The sequence below is a fragment of the Temnothorax longispinosus genome, chromosome 5 (assembly GCF_030848805.1).
Source record: "Temnothorax longispinosus isolate EJ_2023e chromosome 5, Tlon_JGU_v1, whole genome shotgun sequence".
NCBI classification, from domain to species: Eukaryota; Metazoa; Arthropoda; class Insecta; order Hymenoptera; family Formicidae; genus Temnothorax; species Temnothorax longispinosus.
The window spans coordinates 1,522,730-1,541,522 of record NC_092362.1 but is presented as its reverse complement, the minus strand read 5'-3'; the positions used below and the strand labels follow the sequence as shown (position 1 = coordinate 1,541,522).

The following is an 18,793-nucleotide window of genomic DNA, read 5'->3' as shown; positions in this document are numbered from 1 at the left end:
AGTATTTAACGATCTGAGTACATAGAAAAAAAGAATTGTTAAATCAGTATTAAATCAACTATACTTGTTATGATATACTTGTTATATATGCAAGAATATATAATCTTCTTTATTAAGATTATATATTCTTGCGTATATAAGAAGGGCTCAGCCGCGCCTTCAGTTGATCGTGCGAGACTAAAAGTTAAATATTGAATATTTTGAGCTTCGCGGTTGAAGAAACAAATACAAAGTATATACTCTAGAACTAATCGATTCTCGTCGCCTGTCGTTTTAATCTACATGGGAAAAATGGTCAAGAAAAAAGAGGAACGCGCAAGTTTATATAAATAAAAATGATCATGTAATTAAAATAATTCTCAAACAATTAATTATAACGGATGTTTTGTGGATACATTTCTCGCGTTGGTATAATAGACGTATACAACACATTTCGCGCATTGTATGTGTGATCTCATACGTTTCACGTGTACGTGTGTGTGTGTGTGTGTGTATGAACGTTTGTATGAACGTGTCTATGTGTACGTGTATGCCTGTATGCATATGTGTGTGCGTGTGTGTGTGTGCTTAAAACACATACGTAAAACATATTCCCAAATTCCGGGAATATTCCTCGACGGATACCTTAAGTACTAAGCGAAGTAGAGTAAAGAAAGGGTAATGTCGTACAATTTTGATCAATAAATTAAGTTAGGTCGATCGGGGGTGTAGAGTTAGAAAAGGGGATAGAGGAGGGAGGATAATAAATAGAGTCTTCTCGTTGTATCTTAAGCGGCTTAGCGAGCGTTCCTCTCGTTCTTGGGGTCGCGCGATTCCTCGCCCTAAATTAAACTTTCAGAGGACGAGCGTCGTGTTTCGACGACTCCGCAGCCCAATTTCCAGGGCACAAACATGTTTACCGGGAGCGCTCGGTGAACCGCTTAAAGATTTAAGAACGTGAAATAACGGTACCACCGAGCACCGCCGCCGACGTCCCGGCGTATGACGTCGAGCGTCGCGACGCAACGAGCTCGGTTCTCTCGCGCGCGCGGTTCCCCGCGGAAGTCGCCGGCACGGGAGAAGGGGCACGGCGAAACGCGATGAGGTACAACGAAGGCGATAAAGAAAGAAACACTCGTTTGAAGTATACGATGCGTGTATAAATAATAGCGCGTAAACACACGGTGATCGGAGAGACGCGAGAACCTCTGAAAGCGGGTCCTGAAGGGCCGTCTGACTACCCGCGCGGCTTATTTACAATGCCCTCCTTAGAGACTACTCTGGCGATTGCGCGATCGATCTCTCGCTCCCTGATACCGGGCCGCCCGCGCCGTCGGGCAGACCGTCGAGTAATCGTCGAGACGTGGAAATTTACGTCGTTGATCGCTACGCGGTAACGCCGCGGTGATCACGAAGCGTCAACGGAGATCGACCCGCGGTATTCATCATCATCACTGTGGCGCGCGCTTCATCGATCGCGATAATTGGTAGGGAGGAAGGACCTGATCCCGACCGGCGGACGATCGGTGGAACGCGCGTCAGTGCAGTGCGCTTCTTTTTCCCCCGTTTACCTTCCTCTCCCCTCCGCTTTGCCACTTCCTCGCCACTCGCTCGTGCTTCCGGGGGCCTCTTTATTTACACGCTCTTTCTACTCGAAGATCCCCCTCGTCTTTCCACGTCCGATCGAATTCACGCCCTCTCAATCGATACCGATCTAGTAGTCGTTTGTCTCTCTCGATTCGACGAGCGCGGATTGACGCGACTGGTCACTGGACTAGACACGAAGCTACCGGCTACCGCCGATGGAAGACAGGAGAGAGAGAGAGAGAGGAGAGAAACGCGGTTGCAGCTTTCGACGAGGAGAATCTCCGACGTGTGGTGGACGTGGCGTCTCGAGTTTCGTTTCGGATGAAATAGCGTCGCGGTGCCGGTCCCGAAGCATCGCCCGCGTCGTCGAGGTCGACGATCCTCCGGAGAGGGGGGGATCTCTTCCTTCTTCTTCCTTCTCTATGCGGCGAGTTTCTCTTTTTTTGATTTTGCGCACCGTACACGCCTCTTCAGTTGGCGACTTTCACGAACTCCGGGTTCGGCATGCTGCAGTTCTCGGTCGCGTACGCCGGATGTACGAAGCTGGTGCCGCCTATTGCGGCGTTCTTGCGGTCGACGGCGCGCACCCTGACGAAGAGGAAGGCCGCGACGAGGGAGGCTACCACGACGACCAGCAGCAGCATCACCAGACCGCCCACGAAACCCGGCAGGCTCATGCAGATCGTCTCCGGGTCGGTGGACGCGCTGGCGTTCTGTATGACCACGGTGGTGTCGTTGCTGGAGTTCGTTGTGCCCAGCGCGAAATTAACGTCGCCCGGCGCGACTACCTGGATGACCCTCGAGGTGTTGACGTCCGTCATCTCCTGCGCCGCTCGTTTGTACACGTGGGTGGAGAACAAGGTCACCGTGTGATAGATATTCTAAAAAATCGAGGGTAACCGTTGTAACACACACCGGCGAATTCGCAACATAGTAGGATACTAAACGGTACCGTAGAACGCGTCATTGATAATGTATTCGTGACGAGCTACATCGCTGATAAATTGAGAAAGGAAGTTTACGTTGACAGCTCGGCAAATGTCTTTTGTTTCAAATATACACTCTATTCTTAAAGTTCTTGGTCATTTAATTGTTATCACTCTCATTATTAACGCATATTATATTGATAGAAATGTGGAAATAAAGATTGCACTCTTTAGAACACTTACGCTATCGTCTTCGAGGTCGTGCGGCTCGTCGTGCCTTCGCCTCCTAGCACCTCTGAGCTCAGCCGGGAAACCTTCAACTGACCTCGGTCGACCTCCGAGAATAGCTAGATTACCCTCAAGCTCCTCCGTGCCGGCGGTTCCTTTTCGCTTTACAGTCTGGTACGCCGCCGAATGGCCGGGTAGAGGAGGCGGAGGGAGATGGATATTATCCTGGGGGCTTTGGGGCGAGCTGCTCGCCGTAGCGTCACCCGGCGTCGAGCTGGGCGAGGAGGACGAGGTCTGCGCTTGCGGCGCTGGAACCACGTCCGGATTCGGCTCGCTGCGGAAGAAATTAATTTATACTTTGTGTTTTGCGACGATTTATATCTCTACTATTGTGAACACTACTTTATAATGAACATATTAGTCTCTGTATTTTCGTAAAAGCTATTCAGAAAATATCTCGATGAAAGATGCCGAGAAAGATGAAATTATAAAGAAGATCTTGAGAATATTTTAAATTATATCTATATCTTTAAAAGTAAAATAAAATATTCTCTTCAGAGGAGTATTATAATCTCCCAGCAAGAAATCTTAATGGAATTTAGCGGACCTTCTTTTGCGCGAGGCAGCTTCATAGAAAAGCTTTCTTCAATATTTACGCGTCAGTGCTCGCTCGCTTTCTCACCTGTACGCTCCGGCCGGTCCGCTGGGATGTCGCGGATCGGGATAAGCCGGCGGTACGCCATATTCGGGCACAGGCGGGGCACCGTACTCCGAAGAAAGACCTTGCGAGACCGGTGCGCCATATTCGTGAGTAATGCCGCCGGCAGGTGCACCGTACTCGAGACCGGGATGTCCACACTTGGGCTCGGGGCAATTGTACCGGCAGACTTGGATCACGCACTGGAAGTGAACGTTCATGCTGTCGGGGAACTTGAAGGCCTGGAAGTAGGCGAAGCTAACGACCGACGCGCTCGGGCCGAAGTTCTTGATCTTTTGGAACCTGCGGAAGAAATGTGACTTCGTATCCTTCTTTCTTGATAAAAAAAATAGCGATTGCCAGCGAAAATAGCGATATAAAATATCATCGTAACGCTAGAACTCACCTGGACATGATCTTCGGCCTGACCACGCAACCGTACTGATCGACCAGCTGAATCGGCGCCCGTTTGCCGTCGTGTGCGACGCAATTCCTCACCAGCATGTCAAACTTGTTCTCGTCGTCCTTGATAGCCAGCACCATCGTCATGGTCTGACCGATCTTGACGATGCCGGACACCTCGCTGGCCCATGGGCCCTTGCCGACCTGTATCTGCATCCAACACTGCAGGTTGTCGCCGAGGAAGTTGGCGGTGACGGCGTGCAGCATGTCGACCTGGAACGGCCTGAAGGTGACCGCCTTCTCGTAGAAGTCGTACCAGGTGCAGCGCAGCTTCCTCGCCTGGTCCCACACCTCCTGCACGTACGGATCGTACTGCACGATGATCGTGTTCTCCACGTAGCTGCCGGACGGCGTCGGGGCGCCGTAGGCGGCCACGTTGTGGTTCGCCGACGAGCTCATGCCGCACGAGTTGAGGAAGATCTCGAAGGTCGCGCTCAGATGGCCGGTGCCGGGTTTCAGATGGACGCAGTGCGGATCCGAGTAGAAGCCCTTGCTGAAGATCATACCGTAGAACGGCCGATCGAACTCGATGTTCACCCGCATGTGCGTCTTCTCGCACTGCACCTGCAGATGCTTGATCTGCGGGGTGTCGGGCGACGCCAGCGGCCAGTTCTCCTCGTGGGCGACCGGTGGGCCATACTGAGCCGGGGCCCCATAGACGGATCTGTGTTCCAAGGGCAACGCACTGCTGTCGACCAACGGTGCTTCACTCCGCACACCCTGATAACAGAAACGAACAACGTGAAAAGAAGCAATTTCTCAAAAGAAAAAACAACGATTGAAAAGAAGAGATTAATCACTTAGCGTGCAATCGATACGCGTAAAATTTACTAGAATAGACGTAGAATAAAACCTATCGCACAATACGAAGGCAATTGGAACAGGGAATAAGACCGACAACAGAAATAACCACATTTCAACTTATCAAAAACTATGTATTAAACGCAATGGAATACGAAATAGGCAATAGAAATTTCCGACGCGTTGGATTTCTGTTCTCTATTGCCTGTACCTGAACAATCACAGTAAGTAATTCAGTTTTTATTATAAGTTGAAATGGAGTTATTTCTATTGCCTGGCTTATTCCCCGTTCCTATTGCCTTTGTATTGTGTTCAAAGCTTAATCCTATGTGTGGATGCAAGCAAACGTAAGTAAATATAGACGAGAAAGCTGAATATAAGAATTAGTGAGAGCGATTAATCATAAAACGCGTGAACACGATCGAAGCAGCATTTATCTTCTTTGCGACCTTTAAGACACAAGTACGGTTTGAACGAAACTTTTTCAATTTACGCGTTAAGTATACGAATAGCGTAACGTGAATGCGATGTGTCGCACAAGTTTGAAGACTCTTCAGGCTGCATCGTCAACAAGGGCGGCGGCGATTTACATGAAACACGTGCCCTTTTCGAGACCTCGCACGTACATACACGTTTCGAAATACAGTGCTGCGGTTCTTATAACGGGGATTCCACTAAAGTTTTAACCGAGTCGCGCGACGCGCGAACGTGACAAAAAGCAAAACGATTCGCTGTCTTTCTCAGAGCGTCTTCTCCGTGCCATCTCGGACTTCTTTCTTTCGACGACGCCTCGCAGGCGGCATACTTCTGCCGGACACACTTTCCGGAATTACAATAAATGAACGCAAGTACACTTCCCTTTACGCCCCACCCTCTCGTCGTCGCACTCTTCAGCGTCGTCTGGTACGATGTAAAAGCGAGACTGTATTAAAAATTCCACGAATGTCGTCGATCGTTGCGACCTTTCACGCAATGCCAATCTTACGCGATTTATCGAAGGGGAGGAAGAATCTCGGGGAGGAATCGCGTCCTTGAGAAAAGCACTTCCGAATTCTACTTCCTTGAAATTCACTACTGCATCGAAGACGAGAAGATGCACGAGAAGAAATAGACTCTTCATTACATTCTCCTTTTTCCTTTCTCTTTTACGAACTGTTTGTTTCCCTTCAGGATAGACAAATACTCGTAAAGGTAAATTCTAGCAAGATTTTTAATTTGTAAATTGAAAATTTACTTTAACTCATGTTTAATTTATAAATTAGTTAGTTTAGATTAAGTAGTATATATATATGCTAAATCACAAAAAAAAGACAAATTGTACAAATTTAAAATATCTTAATTTTATTTAACGACGTTTTTACCAATATTTTGTACGCGCATTACTTTGATTGATCAATATGTTAATTCTTCCAATATATTCTGCAAAATAATCTTTTTATCAGCTTCAGCTACGACCGATATGTCGGTTCAGTTTCACGCGGAATGTAAATCGTTGTATAGACGCCTTTGTGCCGGCACGAGAGTACCGTATGTTAATAATGCTTCAAAATATGCTGACAAAAAAAAAACGTGACCGAAAACGCGTGTACTGTTAGCCAAAGGAACATTCGTCGAATCGAATACGGGGCTCACGTTCACAGAAGGCCGGGCGACGACGAGAGCCCGGCCGACTCCCTCGGGCAATTTTGTATTCTGATTTGGCAGAATTGCAGGAGGGTAATTACGGGGATCTGCGTACCGAGACCAATGTCTTCACTTCCGCCCGGGAGATCGTTCTAAATACGGATTTTACGTATATAGCAGCGCATCTATCGTACTCTTCCATGCTTTCCCCAATTTGACACGCAACTCTAAACACATTGCGCTTCGTCATTAACATAATATCTACGTTAACATCGAGCGCATCTTATATTTGATCGCGCGAATCTCGCGCACGGGCGTGTTAACGATGAAATAAATATATATACCATGAATGTGATGGCGCAAAGATAACGATTGCAAATTCAATAAACTAGTCTCGCAGATATATTCGCGTGCTAATGAGATATCACGTTTCATTGTGTAACAATAAGAAAATGTAGAGTGGTGCGGGAAGTGCGGTTATATATTCACGGATAACTGTATTGAAACTAGATCTCGTAGTATGCCAATTGCAACAATTTCCATTATGAGGTAATTACGGAAGCCAAACGTTCGCGTTTATGCATACACGATCATAAACTAGATCACAAATCTTATCAATGATACAGTTGTTAACTTCTAAACAGCCGTTGATTGACCATTGATTTGTATGTATTAATTTATTAACATGAATCAATTGATTAATTTAAATATTGATAAGTTATTGTAATAATATATTAACAATTAATTACGAATTTATAATATAAATTCATTAATATTAATGATTTCATCAAATATCTACGTTTCTTGGAAATCGTAAGCCGTGACGGTATTTAATAATTTCCGAAATAAACGATTGTAGCGTTTCTACAATTCTGGATCAATTTATTGTTAAAACCCGAAGGAGTTTCTCTGTAAATTCGTTTGGGGCGCCCAATCTCGAAACGAAATCGACTCTCCTTCGTATCTTTTGATCTTTTTTACTCGTCTCGATATGTAACACGGTCATGACTTCCCGGAAAAACCGAGGCAGTTGTTCCCATGCAATTTGGAGAAACGCTGTTAATAAAGGGAGAGAAATGAACATGAGGCATTAAGTCGCGTGTTAATCGTCGGACGGTACCGGTCGTGACAGCCGGATGACGGTGGCGATTTATCGCGGCACGCGGGTTTGTAAGCTGGGCAGGTCGACGACGTACGCACATACTTGTCCGCTTTCTTGTTCTACTTGCACCTGCGCCTGATCAGGTTCACGGACTTTCTGGATAGAAAAGTATACGGCGTGCGCGGAAGCGTGTGCGTGTGCGTGTAATCGAAATCACGGTCCGCTACGATCGTACGAAGCTCAAGTAAGCGCGGTTCTTCTCTTTCTATCGGTCCGCCGAATTTCCAGCACGAACGTGTCTTAATCATGCATAGGTCGGGGCGAGCCAATTAGTCCGTGAATCTCTCGGCACACAACACACGTCTGCTTGCTATCTCCTACGTTGTTATTCTTACTTTATCGAAATTTTACTCTATTTTCATTTTACTGTACGCTTTCTTGTGCTCTATTAATCTTCTCGAGTATATAAATGGGTTAGTTAGAAATACGATTACAAATTTCATGAAACGCGATACGCGACGCTTCTAGCATCTACCGAAAAATAACTTTCACGAGAAATCGTTAACCTTAATAAACGAAACCCAGTTTTCATGATAAATCGTTAATCTTATGAAGAAGTGTCTTCACTTCTTGATAAGTTTGAACTTATTAAAGCAACCTGTATTTAAAGTCAATGAATAGTATCACTACAATCTAATGCGATATAAAAAGAGCTTCACTCATTGAAGCTATAAAAAAAAATCTTGACACTAAATAAAAATTCCTAATTTTGTTTTTATTATAAAAAATGAATATACGAAATTGAGGGAAGGATGAAAAATGCAATTCAAGTAGTTCATAATTTTTGCGCGAATACTACAATTTTATATATCAAAGGCAATTCAAATCGATTTAAATTTATCTTCTTTTTTTACAAACGGGACGCGCCATGCTCGAAGGACACGCCGCTGTTGCAGCAGAAGACGGGAGACAGATTTCACTTTTCCATTGTCGTCCGCCAGACGACAAATTGTTCGCAATTGGACAACGTACTTTCACCGAATCGCGTGTGCAGAACGAGCATCTTAATTGTCACGGATGTGACGCCTCTCGCATTCGTCCGCGATCTCGATTTCAGAGGTTCCGCTTTAATCGCGCGCATTTTGCGCAATAACGCTATTGGCAGTGCCGTTTAATAGGTTGAGTGCTACGGCGGATACCGGTGTCCGATATTTTACGCCGACGGTATTTTTATCTCCTTCACGTTGCGTGCACGTGAGAGCTCGCTAATATCAGCTTTCGAGGCAAAAATGTTAGATGCTTTTTTTAAATTCGGGCATTGATTTCGTACCTGGTAGTCTTATTAATATATATAATTGTATATCTAAAGAAGATATTACACATATATTGATTTTATGACATTTTCTTCACTGTTAAATTCATAGGGTCAAATTGTACTCAATTTGAGTAATTTTTAACCATGCCTTTAGGCGACCTATAGCCTTTAGGCCACTGATCATACTATCAGTTTTCGAATAAAAATTCTCCGCAGATACTGTAATATATATTATTTTTATTTTGTAGAAATATTGTGTGTGTGTGTGAACAATTTAAAAAGGTTTAATTTATGTCATTTTCTATTTATGAGATACTCATATTTTTCGTTTATCTACTAACAAGTTTGTAGTGCCATAAATCTTTAGATTTTAAATTTATATTTAAATTGTTATAAAGATGCATACTCTCTAAATCTGAATCAGTGATGAATAGTCACTGATTCAGCAGTACTGTTCACTGATTCAGATTTAGAGAGTATATATTATAACGTCTCTTTAGTTTCTACTTAATTATATAATACTAAAGGAAGGTTATAAACGATAAAAATTCGAGCAAGAAATTTTAGATGTTAATTTAAAATTAAAATTTAATAAAAATATGTAACATTTACGTTTCGACCTACTTGGTCTTCATCAGAACGTTCTAATCGATAAAATTACATTGATAAATTATGCAAAATAAATATAAAAGATTGAGAGAGACAATGGCTGATGGTCAATTTTAAAAAGTCGCATTACAATAAAAGAGAAAAAAGAGTTATAACAATTAGTCTGTCACGATACTTCACATAGACGAGACGCCTTCGGCTGATCGAGACTTCTTTCCTTTTTCTTTTCACGTGATATAACCACTTCTCGATCAATAAGTCGGTTCTCACATTACTTTTGACTTTTTTAAATTTGTAACTTTAATTTCGTGCTTGTCCAACGACGAAAATTGTTGTAACTCTTTTATTGTAATGCGACTTTTTAAAATTGACCATCAGCCATTGTCTCTCTCAATCTTTTATATCTATTTTGCGTAATTTATCAATGTAATTTTATCGTCTTATCAATTAGAACGTTCTGATGAAGACCGAGTAGGTCGAAACGTAAATGTTACATACAGTTATATATATAGATACATATTTTTATTAAATTTTAATTTTAAACTAACATCTAAAATTTCTTGCTCGAATTTTGGCCGTTTAACCTTCCTTTAGCTTTACTATTATCGAACGTATGTATCTTGTTTTTATTGTTTATAGAATACTCTTTTATAATGCTAATACTAATGACTACAAATAACAGGCGTAACATGTCTGCTGAGTTTTTTAAAATCCTACCATTAACTTTGCTGTATTAATCGAGGTATTAATATTATTATTCATTTTCTTTTCTTATTGTCTTAAAATCTTAAGTTCGCCATCCAGCACTTCAAAGACACTTTGACGGCAACACTTAAATTGTAAAGCAATATTTTTTATTTGAGAATGGATTTTAATCGCGCGCTAATTTGCCTGCCGGCATTAATTCTTTAACTCTTACTTTCCTCGTGTAGCAATTTGATTGCTTTTTTTTTGTGAACAGTAATATAGCAACGCAGAACTGCAACTAAAGCACTTCATCTCAAATTTATTGTTGGTCTGGGAATTAATAAATGTTAATATAAAATATTTTTTGAGCCTTGATAAAGGCACCAAAAAAATTGCAATAAGCTGCGCAATTTTAATTGGGTTATATTGAAAAAACGGTAGCTGAAAATAAAGAACGCTGTTTTCGTTGTATTGTGTATTATTCGCTAAATAAAATTGAAATTTGTGTTTTAATAAAATTATATATTTAATAAAATTATATATATATATATATATATATATATATATATATATAAATTACATATATTATATAAATAAATTTTTCATACACGGTAAAAAATATTTTGTATTTGTATTGAAATCTATCCGAGTAGAAATTTTTGTGTTAAATTTGTAACATACACTTGTGTAATGTAATATATTGTCATTGTGTTATTTTGACTTTTCCACGTTAAATACTCACCGTTTCTAAGAGTTAAAATAACATTTTTATGTTAATGCAGGAATTCTTGGTGACATATATTTTATGTTAAAATGAACAGATAAGTTGTGTTACTTTCCTCTCTATAAGTTTTCATCTGTTAAAAATCGACATGTTTCTTATATTGTATATTATAAAGAGATATTTTGTCTCCTGTAAGCAAAGAAAAGAAGAAGGAATAACATTTAATGTAAGAATATCATTTTATTTTAATCAAATTTAACACTATAAATATATTAATTTAACATAAACTTTGCTTTCAGAGCAGATAGGTCCATGTTACAATTTTGTGTTAATTTTTCATATATTACTTGTTATTTATTAACGTATTTGTCGCCTGTTAAATTAACGTAAAAATAAAAATGGATAAATTGACATGTAAAATGTGTTAAATTTAACACGAAATTTTTTACTGTGTATAATTATTTAATTGCAATACTCTCTTGTTACGATCAATCCACCATTTTACCAACGCCGCGGAGTTACGCGGGATTAAATTTAATCAGCATTGCTGCGGAATAAAATTTTAATCATGCGAGAAGAGTCATCGACACGAACGTTGCGGGGATTAACCGTGGATAAAAGTTAGCGCAGAAGTTGCGTGATTGCTCGTCACCGGCACCGTCGCCGAATTCGCCGCCACGCTGCTGCCGTGACGTTTCGCGCACTTGATGCATCGCCGTTTCATAGTGCCGACGCGCGCACAGCGGTTTTTGTTCCTCTTTAATTAAAATCCCGGCCGACGAGTTTTATTCCGCGAAAGTGCACGCGCCCGCCGCGGTTCTCAGCCTGGTTCGCACGCGCGCTTTTGTGCGCCATGTGTGTATTGCCGCGGCATTAATCGCTCTTAATTAGATCGCGCGATTCATCATCGTCTTCCCGCGCCCGCGATACCTCGAAAAAACATTGACGATTTAGGTTTTAGGATTACCTAAAGCGGGCAATCTGTAAGTTAAATCCGCGTAGAGCGTTGGAATTTGTAATGCAATTTATCCCGCTCTATGCAGATCTTTTGTTTCTTTAAAGTACCGTTATTGTATAAAATTAAATCAGGCAAGAAGAGCAATCACATTATCGTCTTCGATCCCGAAATAATCTTGTTTTCGCTCCAATTGCCTAATTTTTTTTTTAATTTTTACACAATTCTCTTCATCGAAAGTAAATTCTCGATTTAACGACAAGAGAACTAGTATAATAGTAGAAATAATTCATTGTTTGCAAATTTATAAATTGCCGTTAATATTATAATATAGATAATATTAGCACCTTGAACTAGAGCAATCAATGGCTTTCATTTTACTTGTTTAAAGATAAGCGTTCTATATATATTATATATCATATTCTACCTTCTACTTCTCTAAGCCACTGGCGCGGTCGTTCCAGTTTTATATTACCGATACGCATCACTGCTACATACATACACGTATAATTATTTATATTAACATTCAATTTTTGGTGCTAATTCGTAACTAAGTCACGGTTAACGGGAATTGCTTCGTTATACGCTTGGAATGCAATTAGATCTCTAGTTTTGCAAATTGCCGCGCTCGACGAATCGTTACGTGGCCGAATGAAAAGCGCGGCGGTTATATCATTTCGCGGGAACGTGAGTTAACGTCGCTGAATTCTTCGCGATTGCTTCGCGACTTTGAATGCCCGACTTCAATGCCCCGCCGAGCGTTCCGCGTAATAGCCTTATCGAAACGTATATGCGACATGTAGGTACCACCGCGGTCGTCTACGTTAACTGACCCGGCCTACTTTTTCGCCACCATATACAGGCGAAGAGACATCGCTTGTGTTACACGACTCGGAAGTTTCTCCCCGTGAAAATTCGTTATCTTACTTTTGATACCGAGCCGTGTCGAAACCACACCACCACGTGGACCCGCAGAATCGCCATGCTTTCTAAACGAGAGAAAGTCACCGAATTTGTCATTCTTCGTACCGCCCGTGGATCAAATTTTCTTCGTAATTACAATATCTTCCGAGCAGAAACGAGTCGTTAGTCATTTTCATTGTATCTCTGCATCATGCGTCGATTGCGTCTTTTGCACAGAAATTTTATATTTCTTCAAAATATTATGTACCTATTATTCGTGTCTGTATATACATTATAAGTGAATCAACATTGTTAAATGTTGAGTTAGATAACATTTTGTTATTTTTAATTAACATGTGCGTGAGAATTTATTATTTTAAAACAAAATAGTATTATTTTAACTCTATTGGTTTAGTCAAACTAACATTGTTTTAGTTAAATTAACTCCGTATTGAGTAGGAGCAGTGGTAAACCTTTTTAAATTGTTCACACACACACAATATTTCTACAAAATAAAAATAATATATATTACAGTATCTGCGGAGAATTTTTATTCGAAAACTGATAGTATGATCTTCTCAAACGCGAGAAAGATCCTATCAGACGGATAAAACGCAATTAAAGTTACACAGTACAATGTAAAGCGGTATCTCGCGATTACAGAATCGTAATCGATGGTTAAACTGAAATGACATGGGGAAGACCGGTAACGATTTCAAATTACAAGATCGCTAAGCTAGCTGCCGGAACAAGCAATGGGAAGCTTCGTGGTCATCCACAAGATTGCACGTTTGTTAAGAGTCGTAAATACAGGGAATGCTTCATTCCTATTCATTACGACTTGTCAATGGCAGTCTGACAAGGTCTAAGAGAGAGAAAACTTTTATTTCTATTCCATTATTTTTCAACTACATATTTTTAATCTAATTTTGTTATGTTCCCGTGGAATTCTCGTATTTAAAAGATGTAAAATATTATATATATTATAACGTCGCAAATGGTAGGCAAATCAGAATTCAGAAAACACGTTTTTTTTTTTCGTTTCTGTTTATCGCTTTTTTGGAAACGGTGCAGCTACAATCGTATTAGTTTTCACACATCGCAATGTACTTCAGCACATATATCTTGGATTGCTTTCTATCTTATATCACGTATAGCATTAGAAGAAATAAGAACCTTGGGAAACAAGGATCGAAAATATCACGACTTTAAGTCGCGCGAACTACAGAGTAGATGCATTAGTTTCTTTCTACGGATAAACCGTAGGAATTTCCACAGCCTTATTCAAAAGTTCATCATGAAAGTAACGATACCTTTAAAGATCTTTGAAATTCCGTCGAAACTGTGAAAAGGGTTTATTTGCCTCACAGTGATAGAAAAAGTCACTTTCGTTCGGAATTAACTCGATCATGCGTCATTAATATCTATTTCTACCAATGTAGATTAACTTTAATCTCGGTTTAACTTACTTTTTATCTTTTTTTAATTTTAAAACTAAGAAATGGACATAAAAGAATTAGTTTTGGGAAAAAGGAAGATATAAACTACGCTTAATATTTTATTTCGGTAATATCCTGAAATTTTTTTAGTTATCCTTATATTAAAACTTGTCTATTTATGAAATTAAAAGGTTGACTAATTATTTAGGAAGAATTATATATCGTCACGTTTGTATGTGTTTCAAATCCGCTTTGTACGAGTTAATAATTGATAAATAAATAAAATATTTATTTAATCCGTAGAATTCGAAGCGCTCGGACTAAATATGCGATACACGCAACGCAAACGGTGTGAATTCGAAACGAAACAGCCACAAAGGACTTTTCGAATAGCCTTGCCAAGATTCTTCTCAAGGAAACTGGCAATGTTACTGCGATCGTCCGATACGAATGATATAAAACTGGTACCCACCTTGCACTATACACCGCGTTATTCGGAATGAAGAAAGAGAGGGAAATAAATAGAGGAGGCAGCGGGAGAAAGAGAGAGACGAGAAAGATGATGCGGGTAAAAGAAAAAGCGTGAGAAGCGGAGAGAGGTGGGAGGACGAGAGGAAGGTAACTGATGAACGATGAAGAGAGAGAAGGAAGAAGAAGTGAAGATATAGCGGGGAACAGAAGAAGAGAGAGTACCGTCTAGAGAGTATAGTTGAAAGAGGGCATTGCGTCCGGCGCAGTGACCTACTATCTTCGGTTCGACGGCTCGGCTATGTAGTCAGCGCGGTGTTAGAGTGTGTGGCGTACACACGGATGAACATGCACGACAGGGGTATAACAGGTACGCGCGAGGCGTAAATGTGGATGCGCCCGGCCGCGTATTTCCTCCTACTTTATCTTCCGCCGTCCGACGGTTGTGCATTCGGCGTTATTATATCGGCTGGTTATTCCGCTGTCACACGCTGCTGCGCGAAAGGAAACACGTAAATTATAGCGTGTTACACCCTCCCGCGGCGGCCCGCCCGACGCGGCTCACCGCGCGTCTCCGTTTGTTCGTCTTCTCTTCGATAAATCGAAATATCGAAGTCAATTACAAATTGCGACGGCCGCGGTTTACGCGCTAGTTTCCTCGCAAAACGCGACTCTCGTTCGGTTCTCACCCACGTTTTCTCCCATCGGTTATTATGTTAAACGTCGTTACGCTCAACGTCTCTCTCCCCCCATTTACGGTGTCTTGTTGCCGGGAACGACTGCATATAATGCGGGGTAAATAATACAAGTAAACGAAACGAGCACAGAGATTTTGATCTCCGCATGGCCACGAAACGAAACGAATATGCAGAGATTTCTTTATACCTTTGTGTTTCAAAAATTAAGTATATGTCACTTGGCGCGAAGCTTGCCAGAGACATTCTTTATTTTTTATCAGAGTTGATGCTAACACGAACTGTCACGATTAATTAAACTATTAATGCTCCGTGAAATCAATTTTTTACGCAGGAGCAGCGCGTAAAGAAATAGTGCTATAAAGATGAAAACCGCAAAGCAAGAGCGTTCACAAGAATACCAATAAAACACTTCAAAGAATACATACTAATCTCCTTTCTGTTTATATACTGCTTTTTTGACAAACGTGACCCACGTGAAGATAGAATATAAAAATATACGATGTACATATAATTATTACAAGCAAAATCGCACGAAGTAATTGCCCTATCGTTGATAAGAATAACTTTTTTTCAAAAATCGCTAATTTAGTTCCCACGCGGAGAAGTGAATTCCCACGTAAGCAGAAACAATTACCAGACGATCATCAACATTCGTTAACGAACGTCCCCGCGAGCGTATCCGTATTTACCGATTATACGACGCGGTCAAGCCCGCTTCATTCAAGACTTTTGCCTCGGAAGGCATCGGCGCGCCGCGTCGCAGCGATATATGTGGCACAGGCAAGAGCCCGCGGCTACGGTGATTCCTCTTAAGCATTAACTTAACGTTGTGTTGATTCTCGGCCAGCGGCACGTGCACACGTCGCATAGCGGTCCCGGAGATACGCCGAACATCAATGAAGTATCACTTTTTGCCGGGGACCGGATGAATTTTTTAACGGTTACATCAGTTTTTTTAACGGTCGTCGAGATGTCGACCGTCCTCGAGTGTCTCCGAATTACTCCGGGATCGCCGATCCCTTACCAATTAGCAAATTTCTACGCGTTGGATGACGTCCCCCTAATTTGGAGATGATAAGAGATTCGAGGATTCTCGGATAAGAGATTCGAGAATGCTTGGTAAAGGCAAAGTGAAGTTTTTCGATAAAAAGAAGAATGTCTTACGAGCTCGATAAATGCCGGGAATATTTGCGAATTCTTTCAGTTTGAAATATCACCCGCGAGAAGAGTCGTTTATCCGGAAAATAAACGTCGCATAGAAATTCCCGTAATTATCTATTATCAGCAAAATTCATTATATTGTCTACGATGTGTATGCGCCTCAACTCGCGACAGATTTAATCAATATTGAGAGCGTGCGAGGCCGACGTGTTGCGGGCTATAATTATGGGACGCTGGACACCGCGTCGCACGCCGGTAATTCTATTTCTAAACGTAAAATAATTCGCAAAACGTCACAAAACGCGCGTACGATACAATGTACACACTACAGGTGCGTAAATAACTTCACCCATTTTACGCGGCGCGGCATAACGGTTACCGTATTAACGACCTGTCTGTCACTTTTCGAAGGAGGGGGAGAGAATACTCGCTCTAACCGCGAGTAGTAATCTTCGTTGTTTCAACTGAGAATTATTGCGCAGTGAAATTACAATGTCGATCGTCGTGGCATGCAAATTTGTACCGTGGGGTATTATGAACGGACGTATCGCGCGATGCACGTACACGGGAAGAATGCAGAGTGATCGGCCTCTCGCGGAGTTAGAAAATTGACAATGTGCTCTCGCGAGATTGATTCGATTTATTTGCGGGATGAATTCGCGAAACGCGTACATTGCACGTCAATCGTGTATGCTCATTTATTTGGAAAAAAAGGAGATTAAATGAATAATTAAATAAATAAATTGAGGTGAATAAATTATTAATTAACTGCACTGTTAAAGATTTGAAAGCTCTTTTATTCTTTTTATAAAGGACAAGCTGAGAAAAGGGATAAGAGAGAAAGAGTCAAAAGGCCGAAATTTTTATAACATTGCTTCATGCCCAACTTATCTACAATTGTTGTTAATATACGAGAAAGCGATTTAATTCTATGATTAATTTTTGAGAAAGTAACTTGACTCACGGCCAATAGTAAGGGCAGCGATAAGAGAAAGGCCGTCTTCCGTATATTCCGCCACGTCCTCTCCATTATGTGCGTGTCCTCTCTGTAATAGAAAGAAAAAAAAACCTGAAAAATTGATAGCCACATTATCGTGAGCCTCGTAATCTATCGATCCCCAAAGAGGATAAATTTCCGAATGGTTTTTGGTTTCATCACTCATAACATGAGTACAGTGGTACGACGTTATTTGTTAAAATAGATGGACTTAATAACATATACGGTATAAGTATTGTCGATTAAATAAGATCTTAATAGTCATCGATTAAGAATGCAAGAGTGACAACGCGATCAAAGCATAATTGTCAATTTTATCGCCGGTCGGATGATCGCCGAGTGGCACACATATATACTTGTCAATGACTGCACGAAAAACATTACGCAATGAACCGTCACATCTCAGAACACGGAACTTACAATTAGAAGTGTTCCCAAAATCTATTTAATCTTAAAAACAAATTTCCACTCGCGCAACACCGCGTGAAGTCACCATACACATCCTAGACCTTACAATCCCTCAAAGTATTCAATAATCACAATCGGCAACGACGGGGAGGCAATTAAATTTTATTTCACGGTCCGCGATGTTCGCGTTGCTCGTCCGTTCGTTGAAATCCAAATTAACATCCCGTAATCCTGACATAATTCGCGACGAAGAATTCGCAAGTGCAACAAGTGCACCGGATCAACTCGTCAGACAATATCTCTCGCGAACATACGCGAATGCACGCGCGACTGCGACAGCTCCCCGCGGAATGCGGAACCGCATTCGGGACCGGTCTCGCGGAAGAAGGACATTAATCGATGCACCTCGTTGCGTGTACTTCCGGTTCTTGGGGCGCCTCGTTCTACCCGAAGAAACCCGCGCGATCACTCGGACGATCCCCCCGCGAAAAAACCACCTGGCTATTCCCCCTTTAACGAACTCACGAATGCACCGACCGCAACGGGAAGGCTCCGACAACTCGCGTCAGTTGGTCCTCATCGGGTCCTGCTGCGCGCTTGCTTTTTTTGCTTCCCTCGGAGTCCTTTTTTATTTTTTATTTTTTTTATTACTTTTTACCGTCGTGCTCTCGCCAGTGCGACCGCAAGGATTCGACGGGCCCAGAGGTGATTTTCCTGGCCGACGGGGATCGACTGAAGGTGCGAGCCACACTCGTCTCGGCCACGAGCCACGTCCCAGTGACCTACTGAAGATCTCGATCGCGCTCGTCCGTCGCCCCTCTCGCCCTCCCGCTTGAACACACGACGTAAGGCCCAAACAGGCCCACCGTCGACGGCATTGCTCTCCCACCATCGCGCCCCACGATCGTCCCTACTCTTTTTTTTTCGCTCGCGTTCCTCTCCCTCTTTCTCTCTTCTTCCAAGAGCGGTAGGGACAGCTGAAAGACGGCACAGGTGAAAGACAGGCGCGGGAACGAGATATCCG

At 41.8% G+C, this 18,793-nt stretch overlaps 1 protein-coding gene across 1 annotated transcript; it reads right to left on the bottom strand.

Moving 5' to 3' along the window:
• Positions 1-326: 326 nt before the first annotated feature.
• Dyl (transmembrane protein dusky-like) lies at positions 327-18,541 on the bottom strand. The gene is made up of 6 exons (XM_071779167.1): positions 18,428-18,541; positions 17,329-17,410; positions 3,824-4,599; positions 3,403-3,720; positions 2,736-3,054; positions 327-2,447 (listed from the first exon to the last, which is right to left on the bottom strand). The coding sequence occupies exons 2-6, from the start codon at positions 17,392-17,394 to the stop codon at positions 2,037-2,039; spliced, it is 1,890 nt and encodes a 629-aa protein (XP_071635268.1). The 5' UTR covers positions 17,395-17,410; positions 18,428-18,541; the 3' UTR covers positions 327-2,036.
• Between the last annotated feature and the right edge of the window lie 252 nt (positions 18,542-18,793).